Source organism: Hyla sarda, chromosome 2 (assembly GCF_029499605.1).
Source record: "Hyla sarda isolate aHylSar1 chromosome 2, aHylSar1.hap1, whole genome shotgun sequence".
Lineage (NCBI taxonomy): Eukaryota > Metazoa > Chordata > Amphibia > Anura > Hylidae > Hyla > Hyla sarda.
In genome coordinates this window covers 241985905-242009358 of record NC_079190.1, presented here as the reverse complement: position 1 = coordinate 242009358, position 23454 = coordinate 241985905, and the positions used below count along the sequence as shown (strand labels likewise).

Here is a 23454-nt window from a genome sequence, read left to right as displayed (position 1 = left end):
AATAATACCAGTGGGAATTACAGAGCCATTAGCTAACACACACCTAAAGTGTACTATCAGCTCAGGGGACATTCATAGATTCCTCCTTTTAACAAACTGCAAAACTGCATTCTTAAAGTAGAGGAATGTGCCCCCCCCCCCTAATAATGATAAGTGGACACACAACTACACATCCACCACCCTACACAATCTCCTGCTTGAAGAAACTTTGAGCTGCAGCCTGATGCCTTCTAAATAGGAGGTACTAGAAATTTCATTGAAGAGTTCTCTAAAAGTTGCCAGAAGAGGATTCTGGAGCAATATCTTCAGCGATCATGTTGTAGCAATGAAACAGATAAGGCACCAACTGTATAGTTGAACCAAAGCAGAGTGCACAGAAATAAGGTAGGAGACATTACAAAGAAAAATATGATGTTTAATCCACAATCTGAGTCAACAGTATTTGCTTTTTGTTGGTAAACGTATTTGATTTAAGTGCTATTAAAGGAGCCCATAAGATATGCTGTGAGGAAGTCTCTGGTACTGAAGGTAAAGTGATCATGTAAGCCATGAATATAAAAAGTCATCTTTACAGCATATATTGTAGGGTTCACTTAAGTGTCACATTTCAATAAGTTAATGGAAGCCACCATCCTGTACAGGTTACGTTTACTTGAAGCTCTTTGCAAAGTCCTCCCCTTTTTTGATAGAGCCCTTCAGCTCTCCCATAGCCTCTGCTACCAGCTTCTCTTCATAGGCAGACAGCTTTCCCAGGCCCAAGTTCTTCTCAATGCCATTTTTCTGTTAAAAAGAGGGGGGGGATGAAACACATTAAAAAAAGTATGATGACAGTGAAGGCACAGAAACTTTAAGAGGGATACTCCACCCCTAGGCATCTGATTCCCTATCCAAAAGGATAGGTGATAAGATGACTAGAGATTGATTTGGCAGAGGTCCCAGGCAAGTCTATGGTGCTTCCAAAAAATCTGTAGCTTGAGCGCCATAGTTCCCTGCCAGTGTCTGGCATGAAAATTCAAAAACATATCTCACAGCTGGAGTTAAACTGCACTCACACCTTGAGGCCATTGACATTATGTACGTGCACATGTAAAGCACGTTGGAAAATTCTATGTATCCAAGCTCAAAACTGATCATCCTTAAAGACTTAGGTTACAACTTACAGTGGTCAGGGTTCATGGGTACTCCATATTGTATTATATACATACAGCTGTGCACATTAGATTTTACATTTTAGGCATGTTTTACATACCCCCAGCAGTAGAGGAGTTGAGAAATAAGTGCTCTCAGTTTCTTCAGATCTAACAAATGAGCATTCAATGACTCCTTCCTTTCCATTCATGGCATCCAGCAAAGAAAACACAAAACGTGCACCAGCATAGGCCATAGAGAGTGTTGCAGACCCTAAAGGGAGAACAGCACATTGCTACAGTTAGTGTGTCATCAAGTACAGGGAGCCCAGCCAACTGTGTGTATACAATTTAGTTAACTCTCCTACTAATGAATCACATTCAGTGTCAAACAACAGCATTCAAAAAGATGTTGGTTATCTTGTTTAACCCGATAACGACAACGGACGAGTATAGACGTCCAGGTTGGCGGGCGTTCCCGCACCTGGACGTCTATACTCGTCCATTCTTCTCGTGGGTGCTGCTCAGTGCACCCACGAGATCGCGGCAGGGACTCGGCTGTATCACACAGCCGGGACCCTGCTGCACTGCCAGGACCGAAGTAAACTTCGGTCCCGGCAGTTTTAACCCTTACAGCCGCGGTCGGAAGTGACCGCGGGATGTAAGTGTTATGACAGAGGGAGGGAGCTCCCTCTGTCACTCCTGCAGCACCCCGCATCGCGATCGCGGGGTGCTGCGTGTAATACGCGGCTGGCCGGGGCCTGCCGCACTGCCGGGAGTGAAGTTCACTTCACTCCCGGCAGTTTAACACTTACAGCCGCGGTCAGAAGTGACCGCGCGCTGTAAGGAGTTCTGACAGAGGGAAGGGGCTCCCTCTGTCTGTTCTGCAGCACCCCGCAGCGCAATCGGGGGTGCTGCTGCATACCTGGGCAGCCGGGGGTCCTACAAAGACCCCCAGGTCTGCCCTGGGTATTGCCTGTAGGACGTGCCAGAGGCACGTCCTTATATGCTGCCTGCTAGTGAAAACTGGCAGGCAGCATATAACTGCAATGCTTTGGAATACTAAGTATTCCAAAGCATAAAAAAGTGTAAAAAAAATATATATATATTATACACACACACACACACACACACACACACACACACTTATTAAATGAATCTAATTTAAAAAATGCATAATGTGTAGGATCGCATTGGCAGACATCCGCAGCATGTAATATGCTGCGGATGTCCACCATGTGATCCTACACATTATGCAGCAGTCACGGTAATGAGCTCCCTGCTGCGGCTGGGTAGTGTGTGTCCACTCATAGCGGCGGATTTCCCGCCAGCAGTCATGAGCGGACACACTGAGCTACCCAGCTGCAGCAGTGATGGATAGATTCGCCATGAGTGGGTGCTTATTCCCACAACATGGCGGATATATCCATCAGGAGCCTTAACTGTCACAGACAGACGCGTTATACTGCCAGCCGACCAAGGACCAATCAGAGAGGTCCCTGGTGCAGCCAATAACTTGTAGGGGTGCGGTATATAAATGTGGTCACTTGTGGGGGTGGGGGGGGTACTGTTCTGCCCTGAAAGCCAAATGGCGCTCCTCTCGTTCTGAGTCCTACCACGCGGCCAAGGAACCATATATGGCCAAAGCGGGGGTATTTCCGAACATGGGACAAGCAGCTAAATAAAATATAGGGTGCATTTCTTTCAATATCAGAAGTGATGTACAAAAAATATGCCCCCCAAATGATGCATTTGTGAAAAATTGCAAATTTCGAATTTTTAACACTGACTTTGTAATAATTCCTGCCAAAAAACTAAATACTCACTGTACCCCCTAGCGAATACCTTGAGGGGTCTAGTTTTTAAAATGGGGTCATTTGTGTGGTGTTCCTATGTTCTACTACCTTTTAATTTCTGCAAACCTTGCATAGCACACAAAAGATGTACTTCTCAAATTTTCAAAATTTCAAGTTAAATTGTTAGGCTTCTAACTAATTTAAAATGTTAATTAAAAACAAAAAAAATGTCAAAATAAAGTAGACATCTGAAAGTATAAGTTTCATAAACTATTTGGTCAGTATGTATAAATATATGCAACCTATTAGTAATAAAATAGCAAAAAAAATCATGAAATTTTTACAAAAAATTACGATTTTTTGCATTGTAAAAAAAACTACAAATGATATCGGCTTACTTTTACTATGTACATGAATGACAACTTATGACAAAAAAAAAAACCATGTCAGAATTATCGTGATTGGCAAAACGTTACCAAAGTTATTCTCTAATAAAGACAGACATCCCCGATTTGAAAAACCAGGCCTGGTCTTTCAGGGGCTTACAGGTTTATTTGTATTGGTCCTTAAGAGGTTAAGGCAGTAGCAAGAGACTAGTTACAAGACATTTACCCTGATAACCACATGATTAGGGCAAAATAATTCAGTTTTAACCCCTTTATTCCTTAGGGGTCTTTCACACTGCCCTTTTGCCGCGACCAAAAACGTCCCTTAGGCTCTTTTTTGCCTTACTGGCCATTATCGGGACGGGGCACAACGGGTTCGGACGGACCCCTTTGAATATAATTGGGTCCGTCGGGTGCCAGGTTTTTAAGCGGGAGTAGCTGGAGACGGCGCATGCAGTAATTTCTCCCGCTATTCTCATTTTTTTTAATGCCTGCTGGGTCACAATGGCAGTGTAAGAAGAAGCCTTCGCCTGTTTTGACCTTAAAGACTGTTATCAAGTAAAACTTTTTATATATAGTGTTCCTTATGTTAAATGAAGCCTTAGTGCAATATTTGTTAAAAATAAAAAATGTTTATAGCGGTATTTACTTTAAAAGAGTGGCCACTAGGGGTCTCTTGTACTGTGTTCTGCAAGCGCTGCATAGCTTTCGGACCAGTGCCGGACAGGCACTAGTCGTATTTCCAGATGTGCGGCTCTGCTAATCTCTTGCTCCCTGCCTGTCAATCATGCAGGTGAGAGCGCTGTGCGCAGCACACACGGGGCTCTGAACAGGGAAATAACCACTGCCCCCCCTGCCTCGTCTCTTCCTTTCTCTCTCTTTCTCCCCCCCCCCCCCCCCCCGACTTGATTTTTGCAGGGTGAGTTGACAATGTTTAAAGGTACCATTATTTGAGGCTGTATTAAAATTGGAGAAAAATACACACACACACACACACACACACACACACACACAGCGTGGTACAAAAGGACATAGCAATTTTATTCTACAGGTAATTAAGATTACAGCGTTCTCTAATTTTTATAATGGCTTATTACATTTACACTATACAGTGTATTTTGTTCAGAAGTCATTTTTGTGGATGGCTGTATTTTTTTTTGCTTTTCACACAATACAGTGCAGTAAACGTTTGTACTGCACTGTATTATGTCTACGCCTGTCAGTGTTACACTGACAGAAATAGTTTGGCACTGCAGGCTCTGCCTTAGATTGACTTCCGTAGCCATAACAGGCCATTTTTCAGGCCTCTGGTTGCCATGGCTACGACCTGCCCTTTGCAAACTCCTTCCGTCTGTAACCCTAATAGATACTGCAGTCAGTGACTGAAGTGTCTCTCAAGCGTGGTCCTCAAGACAAGACTCTTCTTCCTTCCTCCCTTCCTAGTTCTTCACAGGTCATAATTGGTGATCGCAATAGGAGCGGTTGCTGGCCAGGGACTGCTGCGATTGGTCCCTGACCAGCTTCAGGGACTCTCAACTGTGCTGCACAGCCGAGCTCACTAACCTGTCTCAGCACCCAGCGGTTTAAACTGATCATGTACGTGGTGATGCAAGTCAGCCTTAATTCACCATATACCTGATTTTGCAGAAAAGGGGTTAAATATCTTTGGGATTTGTCCCAATTAAAGTTAAATGGGAAGGGACAAAAAATAAATAAATAAAAATATATAAAATAGCTCTGATAAATATTTTAAATACAGTATTACAGTTAAAATTAGGAAGGGAAACCCTTACGCATGTAATCACCACACAGAGTACTAAATAAAGTTTGTACTAGAACAGTGTACAGAGATCTTTACTGACCTGATCCCGCTTTAGCTTTGACAACCTCTGTTCCCGCCTCTTGGATTCTTAAGGTAAGTGCTTCCAACTGATCTTGGGGAAATTCAACCTTAGGGGTGCTCTGTTAAAAAATTTAATAAAAATTGGTGGAAATTTGAAAAAAAAGTTTTAATAAACAGACAATTTTTTGGGAAGGATAAGGCCCATTGAAGGGTCCAATCTGCACCCAGGCTATCATGTGTACTTTCTGGTGTAGTAATCTGTTAAGGAGCATTACTCTTTCCCAATGCAACCCTGATGAATGCCACTGAGTTATATGGCGGCAAAAGTCCAGATGACAGATTTTCACTCCAATGATACCGCCTGGTAGAGCCAGGCTGTATCAGTAGAGCACCAATCGCACTGTTCAATGTTATGCAATAGCGTACAGTGAATGTTATTTAGAGATTCCATATAGTAGTCCCCTATTGGGATTAGACTAAGGGGGGGTTGTCCAGAATAAAAGCAAAAAACTTCCTTTCAAACAGCACCACTTCTGTCCCCAGGTTGTGTCTGGTATTGCTGCTCAACTCCACTGATTCAAGTAGGATTGAGTACTACATAAGACCTGTGGCGGTATTTGTGCTGTGTTTGCAAGATAAGAAGCAATTTTCTAAGCCTGGACAACACCTTTAAAAAGAGAGAAGACTTCATATAAAAACATACCTGAGAGATCAGTGGAATAATTGTTTTGCCAGCATGTCCACCAACCACAGGAACATTCACACGAGCTGGATCAAGCCCCTGAAGATAAACATAGTGTTTAGAAAGTCATAACTATTGTACAAGTTATATTACACAGGTATACCTGTCACAGGTAATATTTTTAGGGGGCTACAATGTTAGTGTAATTTTGTAATGCGGGGCCTTGTCAGCAACTTGGTAACATAATAAATTATACACCATATATATTTTACATAAACTGATTCGCTCAAGTTACAATATTAATTGGTTCCAGGATGGCCATTGTATGTTGAAGCTATAACTGAATGGAAAACTAAAAAAATATAAAAAATAAAGCGTATGGATTAAAGAAAAATTTGTAGATAATACAGAAAGCAAACAGCATTGTCAGGGTCCCATACAGTACAGACTGTCTCAAAAAAAGTAAGAGGAGCCGCCCCGCCTAGTGTCCAGCAGCTAACCCTTGCATAGGTAAAGGAGTAGTAAAAGACATGTAGGGGCTGCTACCAGACAGCCAGTCAGTGCATGCACTTCAAGGATGCAGGTGTTTTACCTGCGAAATGCCCATTGTGATTGGTCAGTTCTATCAGTCATTGACACATTATCGCTGATCCAGATTGTCTGTAGCATTGTATTTTGAGTGAGTATGGTTTCAAGATTCAATGGGACATGTATTATATAAGAAAGAACAATCTTACCTTCAGTTCTGCAACAAAGGTGTTGGCTCTTACAATGTCAAGTGTGGTAACACCGAAAATACGGTTAGGATTGTAAACACCATGCTTTTTGAACATTTCTGAAGTGATCGGAATTGTTGAGTTTACCTATATTAGATAGAAAACAGAGTGCACTAAGTGAAAGATGACAACACAGGAGTTTCCACAGCATGCATAGTTCATTTGTATTCCCATTTCATAAAGTTATGCAGATACACGGGTGTTTGTGTGTCTAAGGGAGCACCACTTACCACCATGTCCAGTCAACCACAGGCCACAACAGTTCCAGCACATTTTTAGGGATTCCACAATTTCCATTGACCACCAACCACCCTGACATAGGAATAGGTACTTCCAATATTACACCACAACATGATTCCCTACACATCATTAATTTGTCATCTTATACCCCGAGTGAAACTGAGTAAACACTACTCAGCAAGGATCCGTCGTTCACGCAAATACCCAGATTTGATTACTTTTCCTTGGTTAAGGATATTAATTTATTTGCAAGGAAATTGGCCTTGCAAAAGTATCATATTGAGAGGAACAGCGACTCATACACTGCTGGAAAGTGAAGAAACAGCGAGGCATACACTTCAGGAATTCCTAGATGAGAATGCAGGGGTTGAAGTCACTTTTGAAGCTCCACTTACCAATTTTAGACCAAAATCGAAAATGACGGCAGCTTTCTCACAATATCCGAATATTAAGATAATTGTGGATATAGTTGCCCTCATTTACGATTGCAAACCCGACATGTTTTGTCGGGTTGTGCGCCAGAAGTTCTGTCTGCGCCAGAATTGGAAAAAAACAACTGCATTTTGCCAAGAAAACCCAAATGGGTGTGGTCGACATGTCACACACAAAATAAAAAAATATTTACTAAGGTTTCCACATAAAATGTGGATTTGAACTGAGGAAAACCAGACAGATCAGAACGTGTAAAAAAAAAAAAATTAAAAAAAAAAGAAAAAAGTGTAGGGAAAGTGGAAAATGTAGGGGAAACCTTAGTAAATACCGTGGAAAATAAAATGCAGTGAATTAAAACCCACAAAGAAACCTATACAACACTTAGTAAATAAGGGCCAGTATGTAAGGAACTGGGGACGATCCGCCCTAGATAGGGCAGTCGGTTCCAACTTTGATAAACATGAACAAGAAGCCCCGAATTCCTTGTGTCAGAATAAGGAAATAGTGATTAAAGCTAGTGATAAAGGGGCAATATTGTCCTGATGGACAGAACTGGATATAGTGCAAGCTCTCGTCAGAAACGACAAAATACGAAGTGTTACATGAATCCTTGATCATAGTAACGAGGCCAGAGAGAGGGCTATTGACAGAGGATGAATTTAAGTACACACACACACACGCCACTTTCTATGCCCTTCCCAAAATTCAGTCCCAACCCCAATATGTGGAAGACCTATAGTTTCAGGCAATGATAGCCTAACAGGGTGGTAGCATGTATATTGATAAAGCACTAGCACAATTTGTCACTACACTCCCCTCTTAATAAGGGACACAAAGGACTGTTTCAAGACAGACATTAGTGAATAGAGACACCAAAATTGCAAGCCTGGATATAGAGAGCCTGTATAGTAATACGCCATGATCTAGGTGTCCTTGCTGTCTCTCACTTAAGTACCAAAAGCACAATTTTTCACAAACAATTTATCTTATCACTACTCCAATTTATCCTAACAGTTATTTCTTATTTAATTTTGCATTTTATCACCAGACACAAGGCAACGCTATGGGGGCTTCATGTGCACCGACCTATGCAAATCTTTCTTGGGTGGTGGGAGGACAGTTTTTTTTTTCTGATGTTTTGAGTTGCTTCACTGAGCACATTTTATTTTGGGGACTTTATATAGATGACGTCCTCATTTTATGGGATGGGTCACAAGCACTTTTTGATGCTTTTGTTAGATCACTTAATATAGGCATGACTTTCCCCTCCGAATTTGGTGGACGTACAATTAACTTCTTGGATCTGCAGGTTTACATTGATAATGTCATTCAGACTGACATTTTTCGGAAGCCTACCTCAACCAATTCTATGCTACACTGGGATAGTTGGCACCCGGGATCCCTCAAAAAGGAGTATCCCGGTGGGCCATTATCTCAGGGCTAGGAGGAATTGCTCAGGAGAAATTCCTCCAAGAATAAGAACCTATTTCAAAGGTTCAGACAGAGGCTATCCTCGTAAACATCTAAAGACAGCGTTTCATAGAGCAGCAACAGGAAGCAACTATTCGTAAAGAAACAAAATGAGGAAAAGAATGAACAAGTAAGATGTATTGGCACCTATGATGGGTGCACAGACCAGGTCACAGTCATCATGCGGCAACACTGGCATCTTCTAACTAGAGATCCATTTGTTTAAAGTAATCAGTGAGAGACCTAGCATAATATACAGGAGGGGACAAAATCTCAAGGATCTCCTTGTTCATAGTCCCTTTGAGAGGGGGGGGGGGGGGGGGAAATACCTACAATAATTTGTTTGACTAACAGAACCACATGGTCATATCCATGTGGTCAATGTAGTTTGTTAATCCAGTAGATCAGAAGAAATATGAAATCAGACAGTTTATTAATTGTGGAACTAAAGTCTGTATTGTAAGATGCACTAGCCGAAATTATATGTATGAAAAACGACACTAATTTCGTAGGAGAATGTCGCAACATCCAAGTACAATTTGTACAGGCTCAGACACACGCGTAGCACACACGATGGTAGTTTATAGAGATGAGAATTTACGGTAAATTCGATTTGTCACGAACTTCTCGGCTTGGCAGTTGATGACTTATCCTGCGTAAATTAGTTCAGCTTTCAGGTGCTCCGGTGGGCTGGAAAAGGTGGATACAGTCCTAGGAGGCTCTTTCCTAGGACTGTATCCACCTTTTCCAGCCCACGGGAGCACCTGAAAGCTGAACTCATTTATGCAGGATAAGCCATCAACTACCGAGCCGAGAAGTTTGTGACAAATCGAATTTACTGTAAATTCGCTCATCTCTAGTAGTTTACAAGATTTGAAATTCTTTGGGTTGTGCCAAAAAAATAAAAAATAAAAAAAGTTGGGCCCTAGAAAGGGTAACATTAATATTCGTCTCTAGAGAAGAGGAGACGTGGATTTTCCTCTTGAAAAGCCAAGCCCCTGACAGGATCAATGAAGGATTTTCCTTCTCAGCTTTCTTATGAAGGTTCATATCAACCAAGATTATCGGACCATTTTTTTATTCTAATATTTTCTGCCAGTTCCAGCACATTAGACTATAATAGAATAAATACGGATTATAGGATATGGCATCCGTGACCAGCTTATAATACATCTTGGAAAGTTGACTAGGTGTATTGCCTGCTTTTTAAGAAAGTATAAGGCAATCCACATACACATTATATGGTTGTTCTTCTATTGATATAGATAGTTCTCATTCACATAAGAAATACAGTAATAAAAAGACATAGCTCCCAATGGGGCTGACCGATTGGAATAAGGTCTTGTAAAAGACATAAATAAGGAGCTCAACCATTATATCTATTTGATGTAATTTTTTAATTAATTTTTTCAAATACAAAATGTTTTTATTAGAGAAACAATACAAATTGTTACAAGATGCATTACTGACGCAGAGAATGGCGAGAACAAAGCAACCGTACAGGTCTTAATAACCAATACAATGCTCAAAAAAAAAAAAAAAATTAAATAAAAAAAAACGCATTAAAAAAACCTGAAAATATCAAACAGGGGAATAAGGGGTAAGAGCCAGGGGAGACACAAGGAGAAGGGATAAGGACTGAAGGGAAGAGAAATGTGTCACAGAGGAAGGCAGTGGTTAGGGGGGGGGCCCCCAGTCGGGCCAGTGGGGAAGTAATAAAAATGGAATGAAGAGCACAAGTGGGAGAACAAACCACACTGGACCCACACGGAAGGGCAGTAGGCTAGACAAACCACAAAGGATGGGAGGCCACAGAGATTTAGGGGGGGGGGGGGGGGAGGGAAAAAAAAAAAAAAAAAAAAGGGGGATAGAGAAGAGTCAAAGCTGGGAGACAAAGGTAAGATAAAGAGAGATGGAGATACCACGGAGGCCAGCAAAAGAAGGTCACGAGAGAGCGGTATGCATTTGAGAAGCAAAAGCTGGACCAGGTTAACCAGGTGGAGGCATATCGGGTCCGGTCAGACGCGTAGCTTAGAGTTCTTCCATGCGTTGCGTCAGGGCCACTTCAGCGACCCATTCGCCCACAGTGGGGGCGTCCGGGGAACGCCAGTGCCGGGGATGACTGTCTTGGCTGCCTAAATCAGATGCCGCACCAAGGAGAGTTTATATTTGGAAACGGCCATAGGAAGCATGAACAACAACACCGCCCCAGTTTCTCAAGGGACAGTAACATTTGTCACCGTCTGGATAATGGAGAGGACAGAAGACCAAAAACAGGATAGGGATGGGCAACTCCACCAGATGTGGGACATCATGCCCCCGGCAGCTTCACACCTCCAACACGTATCAGGGACTGACGGGTACCAACAGTGAAGCACCGACGGCACTCGGCACCAACAGGAGAGAATTTTAAAGCTAGTCTCCTGCGATTTGGTAGCCATGACTGCTTTTGAGTTAAGCTGAAGCAGCGGGACCATTGTTCAGGAGAATACTGACGTCCAATCTCGGCCTCCCATGCTGCGCAGTAAAGGGGGGGGGGGGGCGCTTGCGATCTGTGCGAAATAAGTTGGGCAGGTGGAAGACAAGCCAAGCTGTTCAAAGGAAGAGAGGGAACAATACAAATTATGGGGCCCTGCAGGGATGTGTAGAAGTGCCGCAGCTGAAGGTATTCAAATAGAGCCCTACGAGAGACTGGCCAAGATTCTTTGATAGCTTCCAAGGACTGGAGGTCATTCCCAGCTAGGATGTGACAAAAGTGCATAGGGCGGAAAAGAGGCGCCTAGAACGGGGAGGTCCGGATGGTCCGAGACAGGTAGCATGGGGCCCAGGCGATCGATCAGAGAACCTCCAACACCCGCCGTATGTAGGGATGCTAATGTGTGTCGGGTAGAGAAAGAGCGGAGGAGAATCCAAAGAGGGGGACCACGTCCATGGGAGCGTGGAGAGGGAACGGCTGGACAAGGACTGGGCTAGCCTCACCCTGAGTTTATGTTCATGGTTATGGAACCAGTCTAGCACCCGTGAATGAACACAGGCAAGGTAGTAAAGCCTGCTATCAGGTAGCCCAACCCCCCCAGATAGCTTATGAGGAGTTAAGAGGAGCCCGTTTATCCTAGGGCGGGAGGAAGACCACACGAAAGAGCCGAAGCACTGTTGAAGTTGGGTCCAGTACACCCCGGGTATATGTACGGGGAGCATTTGGAGCAAGTATAGCCGCCTAGGCATAATCGTCATCTTCAGTATGGCAATCCGACCAAACCAGGAGAACTCCCCGCGGTCCCAAGAAGCTAAATCAGAGCGGATTCTAGACAGCAAAGGTGAGAAATTGAGAGAGAATAGATTAGATAGATCAGTTGGTATAACAGTTCCTAGATACGAGATCCCCTGTGAAGGCCAGGAGAAAGGAAAGGAAGAGCGGAGTGATGACTGCATATTGTCCAGCAATGAAACACCCAGCGCCTCAGACTTGGAGTAGTTAATTTTAAAATTGGACCATCGACCAAATTCAGAGATTCTTGCCATCAAGGTTGGGAGGGACACCAAGGGGTTTGTGAGCTAAATCAAGATTATTAATATTTTTTATTAAAAATCAAATAGTATAGATTGGTCACTGCATGCGGTCATCCATCCTTAGGCATAGGTTTAGTCCTATAAAACCATCAGTGTATTTGCTGTACTCATTTTCAACATTGAGATACAGGAGTGCTTATAAACCAAGTCCTAAACATGCGCAATGAAACATATCCAAACCTCCTGACGCCATGTCTAGAAACATGCGCAGTCGATCATGTTTAATTAGATGGGAGACCAAGTCCCAGATCTAGCGCAAGACCTTAACTAGAGATGAGCGAACTTAAAGTAAATTCGATTCGTCACAAACTTCTCGTCTCGGCAGTTGATGACTTAGCCTGCATAAATTAGTTCAGCTTTGAGGTGCTCCAGTGGTCTGGAAAAGGTGGATACAGTCCTAGGAAAGAGTCTCCTAGGACGGGAGCACCTGAAAGCTGAACTAATTTATGCAGGATAAGTCATCAACTGTCGAGCCGAGAAGTTCGTGACGAATCAAATTTACTTTAAGTTCGCTCATCTCTAATCTTATCAAGAACTGGACACTGACATGCGTGGGAGAAGTTCCGAATACAAGACGGCATATAAAAGATTTACCGCATGCGCATAAATCACCAGTCAGAGACATGCGCCCGCACGCAAAAATCTAAGTTCTTACGCACACGTGGTGCGATCATATACCGTCACAGAAGAATGGCGAGAGAAGACGAACGGTGATTGGTACCGGAACAAACACACATAGCTGGGTGGGGATAGGCGAGTACTAATTGCGTGACCTGGAAGCATTTGCGATCAGGATGACTTGATTGGCAGAGTGGTATTGCGATGTAGAATGGAGACTATTGGTGGATCTAGCCTGGCAAGTATGGATGAAGTCATCATGCATACACATAAATAGAAGTGCGGGATGGAACTGGCAGCCATTTGCCAATGTTGAGCCTCTTGACAACGCCGTTGTTACGGCGAAACATGTTGAGGGTGGCAAAGTGTTTATTTTTAACTTCACACTGACAGTGCTAGAGAAAGGTGTCTGCAGCACCATCTATAATACTTCAAAAAGGGAATTATGCCGGGATTGATAACTTAGGATACATGCACACTACGTTTTCCCTACGTTTTGAACCGTATACGGCTGGGGAGAGGGAGCGGAGAGTCGGGGGCAGGGCAACCGCTTGCTGCCGTATGCGGTCCCCTATCTAATGTATTTCAATGAGCGACCGCAGTGAAACGCTGCCTCCGGTCAGCTCCGTTTTGCCCCGTATGCGGTTTCCCGACCGGACCTACAAACGCTGTCGACAGCGTTTGTAGGTCCGGTCAGGAAACCGCGTACGGGGCAAAACGGAGCCGACCGGAGGCAGCGTTTCACTGCGGTCGCTCATTGAAATACATTAGATAGGGGACCGCATATGGCAGCCCCGCCCCTGACTCTCCGCCCCCTCTCCCCAGCCGTATACGGTTCAAAACGTAGTGAAAACGTGGTGTGCATGTAGCCATAGGTTTAAGACACTAATTTGAGGGTTTCTTACTGGAACTAATAAGAGTTACATTTTATAGAGCGGGTAAACTATATAGGGGTGCGAGTTTCTCCGGGCTTCGGCCCTGGAGTTTGTGGCAGTGTCTACAGGAGTAGCTCCAAATAACTGTAAGTGAATACTAGAAACATCAGATATGGGAATATCCGTAAAAAAGATTGGAGGCAGAGATGGATGTAATTTTCTATAGAAAAGTGAACTCACCGGATTGGCAATTATGCAGATCATGGCTGTTGGACACGTTTTTGCACAAGCATCAGTAAGTGTAGCAACAATAGATGCATTTGTGTTGAAAAGATCATCACGGGTCATCCCTGAATAGCAGAGAAAACAGCTGTTAACTTTACATATTATACAGGCAAGAGTAAATATACAAGTACAACATAGAAAAGAACTTACCAGGTTTTCTGGGGACACCAGCAGGGATGACTACAACATCAGCACCCTTCAAGCTTTCTGGTAGCTGTTCTGCTCCAATGAATCCTGTAACAGCAAGAGGGTGTTTAATGCATTGAGCTATAAGCAATATTTAAAAGGGAATGCAGCACCTAGAAACTTTTCTCCTCCTGATAAGAGGCAGATACTGGAATTTCATTTTTATAATATGTTTCCTCTTATTTCTCCGATTGTAATTTATCTTTTTTGTGAATTATGGGAGCTGCAATCTTGCCAGAGTTATTTTTAACAGAATTTAAAGATATCCTTTACAGCAGAGCCCATGGCTCATTGGCCCGATTGACATTAGTAAATTTAGTAGCCATTGATAAGAAGTTGCACACAGTAAAAATAAAAAGTTGCACCAGTAATAAAAAGTTACATGTATATTCAGCTATATTGGCTACCATGTTGTGTTGTATTCATGGACCTAATGAAGAGTCTACACACCGTAGCAAACAAATATTTTTTTACATTTATTTATATGTATAATGTCCTTTAAATGTTTGATCAACCTAGCACCAATCCAGAGATCCACAAGTGTCTGGTTGCACGCTACTTCTCTCTCTCTCTTACATGAGGGGGGGGGTGTAAACGGAAGTGAACACTTTCTGAACATGCATAGTCACTCTTCATCCAATAGTCCGTAGGACATAATGATTATTTCTTTATGACTGATCTAAACTGTCACACACTTTGTTCATGTACAAATTCTTTAGTCACATTACCTGTCACCTTTGCTCTGGTTTCAATGTGGCTCAAGTCTGCAGCAACACCAGGTGTGTGGGCAATATCATAGAGGGACAGGTTACTGATCAATGGACTGTTCTTCAGGAGGAGAGAAAGAGGCTGTCCGATTCCTCCAGATGCACCAAGTACGGCCACTCTAGCATTGTTCTGAAAAGACATCATACAAGGTTTATTAAGTAGAGCTCGCGTACTCCATTTTAAGCTACTACTACAACTTCCTTGTGCCAACCACCACTACACAGAGCTCTCATAGAAATTAGGAATCGACCAATCAATTTGGCCAATATTCACGATTTTGGACGTTATTGGTGTTGGCAATTACCTTGCCGATAATGCCCCGCCACCCTGGCCAGAGACCCCCGCCGCCCCATTGCCACCCCCAGTCTTATAATTACCTGTTCCCGGGGCCCGCGCTACTTCTGGCTCCTGCGGCGTCTAGCACGCTGCGCAATGACGAGTGATGTCTTCAACACAACGTCACTGTCAGTGCACACAGTGACAGCTCAGGACACCTTCAGAGCCAGAAGTAGCGCGGACCCTGGGAACAGGTAATTCTAAGACCGGGGATGGCAATGGGGCAGCGGTGGTGGTTGGACAAAAGAGGACCCCAGGACAGGCAGGGGGAGAGAAGCAGTTGAGGTCTCTGGCCCCGCAAAAGCCGCTGCAGTTCATTGATTTAAAGCGCCCGCTTTAAATCATTGATCTGCCGCGGCTTCTGCGGGGCTGGGGGAAATAGCTGATAACTTCTACCGGAATATCAGCCTGAAGAAGAAAAAAAAAAAATATATACACACACCTATATATAAAAATACCATATCGGTCGATCCATAATAGAAATACATGGGATCATTCTTGTAGCCCTTGTATATATCCATAGGGAGATCAAAACTTGTACAGAGAGGGGGGGGGGAAAAAAAGGATCATTTTTCAAAGGCCTTTTCAAGAAATGAAAAAGGGATCTGGTTGGTTGCTATAGGCAACTGGTCAACTTTTCCTCTGCATAGGTTTTGCTAAATCTCCCTGCCAGATTGTTCTCTGCTAAATAAAGTATATCAAACAGTAGGGGGGAAAAAAAAAAAAAAATCACCTTCATTCATTCTTAACCCCTTAAATGGGCACTGTCATATCCAAAAGCCTTTTATATGTTACTGATGGAGACCTTTTGTAATATGATTGTTTCAATATTTAAAAGAAAATGGCTCCTGAAAACCCCACCACTAGGGGTCACCATACCTACTGGGACACTAAGCAGTCCTGCAGCAGGCTTGTCCAAGAGATGACAGACAAGGCTGCATGAGCCTTCCACCACCACAAGGGAGGGACACGCCCCTATCCCTGAGAGGATTTTTAAACACTAAGCTAAATGAAATTAGTTTTATTTAAAAAAAATAAATAAAAAAAAAGTTTTATAATAAATATAGGTGATAGAGACATGAAAGTAAGTTCTACATGGTCAGGAACTCAAGACATTTTTTTTATTTTTAAGTTTAATTTTTTTCCTCCTCGCCCTGTAAAAATCATAACTCTTATATTTTCATCCACAGACTAGTATGAGGGATTGTTTTTTGCGCAACCAGTTGTCCTTTGTAATGACATCACTCATTTTACCATAAATGTATGGCGCAAAAAAATAAAATAAAAACTTTGTGTGGGGAAATGGATAAGAAAACCGCAATTTAGCAAATTTTGGAAGGTTTCGTTTTCACGCTGTACACTTTATGGTAAAATAGCATTTTTATAATAAAGATTAAAGAAAACATGTCTAACTTTTTAACCAAAATTAGTACAATTAAAATCCCTCTATTTTGCTGACCTATAACTTATTTTTCCGTATAAGCAGTGATCTGTACTTTACCGATATGACATTTGCATATGTAAAACTTATATTTATCAATTTTTTTGTATAAAAGGCTATAAAAAAAAAAGCAGCATTAACATTATATTTTAATAGTTTGGATATTTACGCACCCGGCGATACCAAATATGTTTAAAAAATTATAAAATAAAAATTTAACACACACACACACACTTTAATAGTCCCCATAGGGGACTATTTAAAGCAATCATTTGATTGCGAATACTGTTCAGTGCAATGCATTGGGCATAGCACTGATCAGCATTATCGACTATCCACTGCTCTGCTCGATCTCAGAACAGAGCAGAAGACCCCGTGAGACAAACAGGCAGGTGAGGGGACCTCTGTCCGCCATTATGGATGATTGTATCCTGCTGCAGGCAAACTGATCATCCATTTTAGTGACCACACTGCCGTGATCTGTATTGATCACAGCATCTGAGGGGTTAATGGCGGACATCCGCACGATCGCGGATGTCGGCCATTTCCGGCGGGTCCCTAGCTGCTTTGTTTTCTCTTTTTTTGCAGCCCTTTAAGGACATAGCCAATTACAAATTTTGCATTTTTCTTCCGACTTCTAAAAGCAATAACTTCTATTTCCATCCAAGATGCATAACAGGCAAAACTCTTATCTGTGTAGGAAAATTAAAAATATAATATAAACACAAAAAAATAAAAAATAAAATTATATATATGCGCAAAGTTGTTGTCACACTGTACAGTACATTTTACTGGTCAATACGATTAATGTGATACTCATGCTTTACTATGATTGACAATTTTTTCCTTAAATCACATGGGGAGATTTATCAACACATGTCCAGAGGAACAGTTGCCCATAGCAATCAATGAGACTGCTTCTTTCATTTTGCAGAAGCCTTGTTAAAAATGAAAAGCAATCTGATTGGTTGCTATGGGCAACTTTTCCTCCGAACAGGTTTTGATAAATCTCCCCCATAGTTTTAGTGTTTAAAATGGCCATGTTTTGACCAACTATTAAACCTTCTATAAGGGGCTGTATGAGGGTTAATTTTTTGGGCACCGTGATCTGTAGGTTTTTTGTACCACTTTTGCATGTGCGACTTTTTATAAAAATAAATCTGGACTGATGTAACCAAGCAGCAGCAGTTTTGGACTCACTGGTTCTCCTGGTGATCTGATCAGCCATCAGGGCTGCCGTGATAAGTAATTATCACAGCATCAAAAGGGTTAATGGTGGGCATCAGCATGACCGTTGGATTTCCACCATTACTGTTGGATCCCCTAGCATGCATGAAGAGCACAGCAATGCAATCTAAACTGTCAATTGAAAAAAAAAAAAAAAAAAAAAAATTGTTATGTTATCCAGACACATCAGAAGTTTCCAAATTAAAGTGATACTTTTAACAGTTACTGTCATTTCTAACTTCTCTCCATGCGAGTTTTTTGTAACTTTTATTTCTAACATCTGTATTTAGCTTTGAGTACCAAAAATTGACAGTCCACCAGGCATCTCACTTTAATGTAATCAGCTGTTCACTGCCTCTTAGGGTCAATCCATTACCAGTGCTATGTGCATTGTTATCTAGTGTTACATAGTTAGTGTACATGTGTCCAGGGATGTGGAATTACTATCAACCGACGGCCGGGTAAATTTTTCCAGACCTTAGCCCAGCTTCAGGCAAGCAGGGCCGGACCTGACAAGCGCAGTGGCCCTCAGCAGTCTGTATGGAGCGGGCTCCCAACTCCTGCCCACTCCATACTCTGCAGCCCCCAGCTGATTTCAGTAGCCGGGGGCTGCCGCTAATAGCCAGGATGGGGGGGGGCTTACCTTTGCTCCCTGCCATCCCGTGGCTCTGTCATTGATGAAGCATGGCTGGACTAGGCTCTATCAATGGATCGAAGAGCACACAGATCAATGAAGTTCAAAAGAACTCTATTGATCTGTATGAACTGGGTACTAACCACTGCAGATTGTGGTTAAAAAAAAAAAAGGCGCAGGGCGCTCTACTCCGCTCAGATAAGTTCTCCTTCCAATTGCAAAGGAGTGGACTTGGGAGGTCTTATTCGGATAAAATTAAGTAAGATAAAACAAACAGAAAATGGACATGGACTACACGTGTCGAGGGGCATGACCCCCTCTTCGTCAGGTCAGTGATTGGATACAGATAGATGATGCTATTTATATGCAAAAAAGCCTTCCAAACGAATACTCTTATATTTGTAACAGAGATACATATGCACAGTTCTATAATCATGATGTACACAGGAGACATTAAATTTCTACAGATTTTACATCTTCGTCTCCGTTTTATATAGTCAGGAAAAAATCTTGTATCGATCCATGGGTGATGTGTGCGGCCTCTTATCGGAAAAATATGGATTACAATGTGGGATTACCCAGGCATTTACGGTCTCGACAATTGAACACCACGCAGCAGGATTCATCCGGGTCCAAAACAGAATGGGAGACGCTCCCTCGGGAATGAGGTGACCACATTCCGCTCCACACAAGGGTGATATATACAGGAAGGAGGGTCCCTCCAATAATATATAGATGTTCCACAGATATACGTGTGTATATACACAAACACACGTAAAATCTATAGAAATTTTAAGTGTGTCTCCTATATACATTGTGATTATAGAACTGTGCATATGTATCTCTGTTACAATATATTAGAAAGTATTAGTTTGGAAGGCTTTTTTGGCATATAAATAGCATCATCTATCTGTATCCAATCACTGACCTGACGAAGAGGGGGTCATGCCCCTCAAAACGCGTAGTCCATGTCCATTTTCTGTGTTTGTTTTATCCGAATAAAACCTCCCGAGTCCACTCCTTTGCAATTGGAAGGAGAGCTTATCTGACCGGAGTAGAGCGCCCTGCACCACCTTTTTTTAACCACAATCTGCAGCGGTTAGTACCCAGTTTCTCCATCCTGGAGATCCGCTGGACGGTCTGGAGTGGTGCCGGCAGCACTCCCGGGTTCCTATAAAGGTTGACAGCTGACTGCCTTGGCGAATAAGCGCTACATGGTGTTGTGCAACACCAAAAAAGGTGAGCAGAACCTCTGTTACACACATATTGAAATCGGGTTGCTAGTAACGGCACATTGTTGCACCTATTTTTCTCTGCTTTTTACATATAAAACCTTCTACATTGATCTGTATGAGGAATTTAATGATTCCTCCTAAAAGTCTAAGTGTAAAAAAAAATTTAATAGTTTTAATAAAAGTTTGAGACACACATTAACCCCTTCGATGTTAAGTTCAAATCACCCCTTTTTCCTATATAAAAACCATGTAAACATAAAAATAAGACATTTAGTATTGCTGTGTGCGTAATTGTACGAACTATTAAAACCATTATGTATCCCTTACGGTAAATGACGTAAAAAAAAAAAAAAAACTGAATTGCAATTTTTATAATATTCCAGGGAGGAGGAAAAAAAAAAAAAAAAAAAAAAAAAAAAAAAGTCAGATCAATACCAAAATAGTACTGATACAAAAAACTGATTTTGCGCAAAAAGTAAGCCCTCATACAGGCTGGTATGTGAAAAAGTGTTTTGTTTTTTTAAAAAAAAAAACCTACAGGGGTCAAAAATATAGCGATTTTGAAAAAGTTAAGAATTTTTTTAATTAGTAAAACACGACAAACTTTATAAAATCAGGTATTGCTGATTTGCGTGTATTTTTTCTAGTTCGGAGAATGTTATTGAAAAATTAAAAAAGGCATCATAGTAGGTAGTTATGGATATTACAAGGTGAGGAGGAAGAAAAAAAATAAAAAAAATATAAAAAAAAAAGTGGTGTCAAAGCGAAAATTGGTCCGGACAAGTGGATCGTCATGAGGGACAAGTAAATTTTGCTCCATTTTAGTCCTGTGGAAAAGTTTTGTTGTTTTTTTGATGAAAGAGTATTGATACTTTATTCTTTTTAAGTACTCTCCAATATCAACTTTTCAATGTCATGTGACAGGGTTTTTATTTTCCACTTTAATGTGGGAAAAAATATAAATAAAAAAAATCTCTGTTATCAGCACTCCTTTACTAATGACTGGCAGCAGTAAAGGAGCGATCGACGTACGGAGCAGGGTAAGGGACTTCAAAGCCGTCCTCTCACAAATTCTTTTCTTTTGGGGGCTTTATAGTGGTGGTGGTGCTGCCAGGACAACCCTTTGACATTGGACTTTTGGGATTTCTTTTCTGGCACGAACACAGTGCTCTCTGCTGACACCATGTCAGGAACTGACCAGAGCAGCATGTGTTTGCTATGGGGATTTTCTCCTGCTCTGGACAGAAATGTCAGCAGAGATCACTGTGGTTAGACAGAAAAAGAAATCCAAAGAGGAAAAAAAAATTCCTCTGTAGTATACAGCCACTAATAATTATTGGAAGGATTAAGATTTTTTTTTTTTTTTTTTTTATAGAAGTAATTTAAAAATCTTTAACTTTCTGGCATCAGAGAGAAAAAAAAAAAATTATATATATATTAAAATAAAAAGTGGTTTTTACCGGAGTACCCCTTTACCACTGCAGAATGACAGACATGCCACACAGGAATCTAGGAAAGTTGGCTGTTAGCCTCAGAGCTGTGACAATTGAGTTGTCACATAGCATCCCATGAAACAGTCATAGGAAACCAAAATCTTAAAATCCAACAAGCAACTGAGCCATGAAATAGAAATGTACACAGACAGATTTGGGGGACAATATTACCTCCTGAGATCGTGACTGGGAGGACTCAGGACTAATATATATATATCTGCAGACAGCAGGGCAGGTTATAGGAGCAGACATGAAGGTTCAGACTGATTCTTCATTGAGTACAAGTGTTGTAGTGTGAACAGGTCCTATAACATCTATCTCAGGGACAAACTCTGCAATGGAGGGTCAGTCCAATGTCATAGGGTTGTCCTGGCAGCACCACCACTATAAAGCCCGACAAGTCTCTTGTACTGTTGTCAGCCATGAAGTGGGAACGTGCAGACTCCCTTATAATGGGGTACAGCAGTTCCCCAACCAGCATGCCCCCAGCAGGAAATGCCAACATTAGGGGAAAGGTTCTGTTATCAGCCATGATTGTTCAGTGAGATCTATACCAGAACACTGTATAAGCACCGTTTCCAAACCAGGGCGCCTCCAGCTGTTGCAAAACTACAACTCCCATCATGCCCGGACAGCCTTTGGCTGTCCGGGCATGCTGGGGGTTGTAGTTTTGCAACAGCTGGAGGCACCCTGGTTGGGAAACACTGCTGTATAGTCTTGGCTCCCGTATCTCTATTAGAGGATATTACATATCACTAGGCTCCTGCAGGTGTATGTGACCACATGCATACAGCAGCAATGGGTAGCAGAATACGCGAAGACGACTAATGCTGGGACTTGTAGTTCTACCGCAGGCCATTCCCAACGTCTGCACGAGGACACCCGGTAATTCCCCGCACCATGCACACGGCGCCGTCTCACTCTCTATTGGCGCCTACCTGCGCGCTTGTGGAGAGTCCCCGGATGAGGCCGGACGCGGCGGGTCTTGCAATACGGGAGAACATGACGGTAACGGAGGCGGACACACCGAGCTACACGCTGAGCAACCAGTGACTCCAACGACCTCCAGCAGCAGACAGCGGCAAGACGAGAAGGCAGGACTACGGGGAACGTCTTGACGTCACCACTGACCTTTACTTCCGCAGATAAAGGCTGACGTAAATGAACGCGCATGCGCAGTGTTGTGGGTAATGGCGGTCTGGTGACTTTCTATAATTTCATTTTGGATAACATAACGGTAGCCGCTGCTGCCTATGAGACTCGGTATTATTATACGTAAACTATATTTTACTCATGGCCGTTCCATCTCAAGCCTCACTAACGCATTGCCGCAGTGTCAGTGTGGTGTGTGTCACGTGTGCCGTTGTTGCTCCACCCATAACAACGTATGGGGCGTTCATAGCAACGAGAGTTAGTGCGTTTGTGTCAGAGCTGACTGAATGGGCTGGAGGACGAGGGACAGCTGTAGTGGAGCCTGTAAGTACCACAAACCGCGAGGTTCTCAGGCTGGGTTCACACTAGTGGTGTATTTTACAATGATGGGGCAGAGCAAGGAACAGATGGCTTTGTTAGGAATAAGTATAGCCAGCTCACTGCACACCTCATGGGAACCCATCAGTCACACCGTAAAGGATCCAGCCCTGCAGAACTCCAGTAAAAATGTATCCTGCCATACTGGACCAAACGCAGTCACTGGTAGAGTTTGTCCAGTTCATTGAAGTGAATGGGCGGCCGGCTATGGTATTGGTGAGGTATAGCAGAGGTGATCACTAGGGATCGACCGATACTGATTTTTTAGGGCCGATACCGATAATCTGTGGAGGTTAAGACCGATAGCCGATAATTTATACCGATATTCCTGTATAAGTTATTGGCTATTTATTTCCCCCCCCCCCCCCCCCATGCGACGCTGCTGCAGATCATTGATTTAAAGCGAGCGCTTTAAATCAATGAACTGCAGTGGCATTTGCGGTGCCAGAGACCGCCGCCGCCGCCCGCTTCTCTCCCCTTGCCTGTCCTGGGGTCCTCTTGAGT

The 23454-nt window shown here is 42.6% G+C and overlaps 2 protein-coding genes across 12 annotated transcripts in view; one reads left to right on the top strand and one right to left on the bottom strand.

Annotated features, from left to right (window-relative positions):
- Positions 1–394: 394 nt before the first annotated feature.
- Positions 395–22558, bottom strand: MDH2 (malate dehydrogenase 2). Its single transcript, XM_056556777.1, has 9 exons — positions 22359–22558; positions 15015–15183; positions 14251–14334; positions 14056–14165; positions 6572–6697; positions 5856–5933; positions 5172–5271; positions 1250–1401; positions 395–780 (listed from the first exon to the last, which is right to left on the bottom strand). Exons 1-9 carry the CDS (start codon positions 22422–22424, stop codon positions 649–651), a joined length of 1017 nt encoding a protein of 338 aa, XP_056412752.1. The 5' UTR covers positions 22425–22558; the 3' UTR covers positions 395–648.
- STYXL1 (serine/threonine/tyrosine interacting like 1) overlaps positions 22439–23454 on the top strand; it is a 27707-nt gene continuing 26691 nt past the window's right edge. For 4 of the 11 annotated variants that reach the window (XR_008888697.1, XM_056556768.1, XM_056556766.1 and 1 more), the window contains exon 1: positions 22447–22607. Coding sequence is in view for 6 of the 11 variants with exons in the window: in XM_056556768.1 (XP_056412743.1) it covers positions 22592–22607 (16 nt within the window). In the remaining 5 variants the exon portion in view is untranslated. Of the gene's footprint in view, positions 22684–22713; positions 22897–23454 lie in introns of those variants that run through there. The other 7 variants (XM_056556775.1, XM_056556770.1, XM_056556773.1 and 4 more) reach the window with 7 other exon arrangements.

Excerpts from the sequence above, each read along its gene's own strand:
- MDH2 (XM_056556777.1), bottom strand. The coding sequence starts at position 22,424 with ATGTTCTCCCGTATTGCAAGACCCGCCGCGTCCGGCCTCATCCGGGGA. Across the intron at positions 14,166-14,250 it reads TGGTGTCCCCAGAAAACCTG|GGATGACCCGTGATGATCTT; the intron begins GTAAGTTCTTTT and ends TCTGCTATTCAG. Across the intron at positions 781-1,249 it reads CAACTCCTCTACTGCTGGGG|AAAAATGGCATTGAGAAGAA; the intron begins GTATGTAAAACA and ends TCTTTTTAACAG.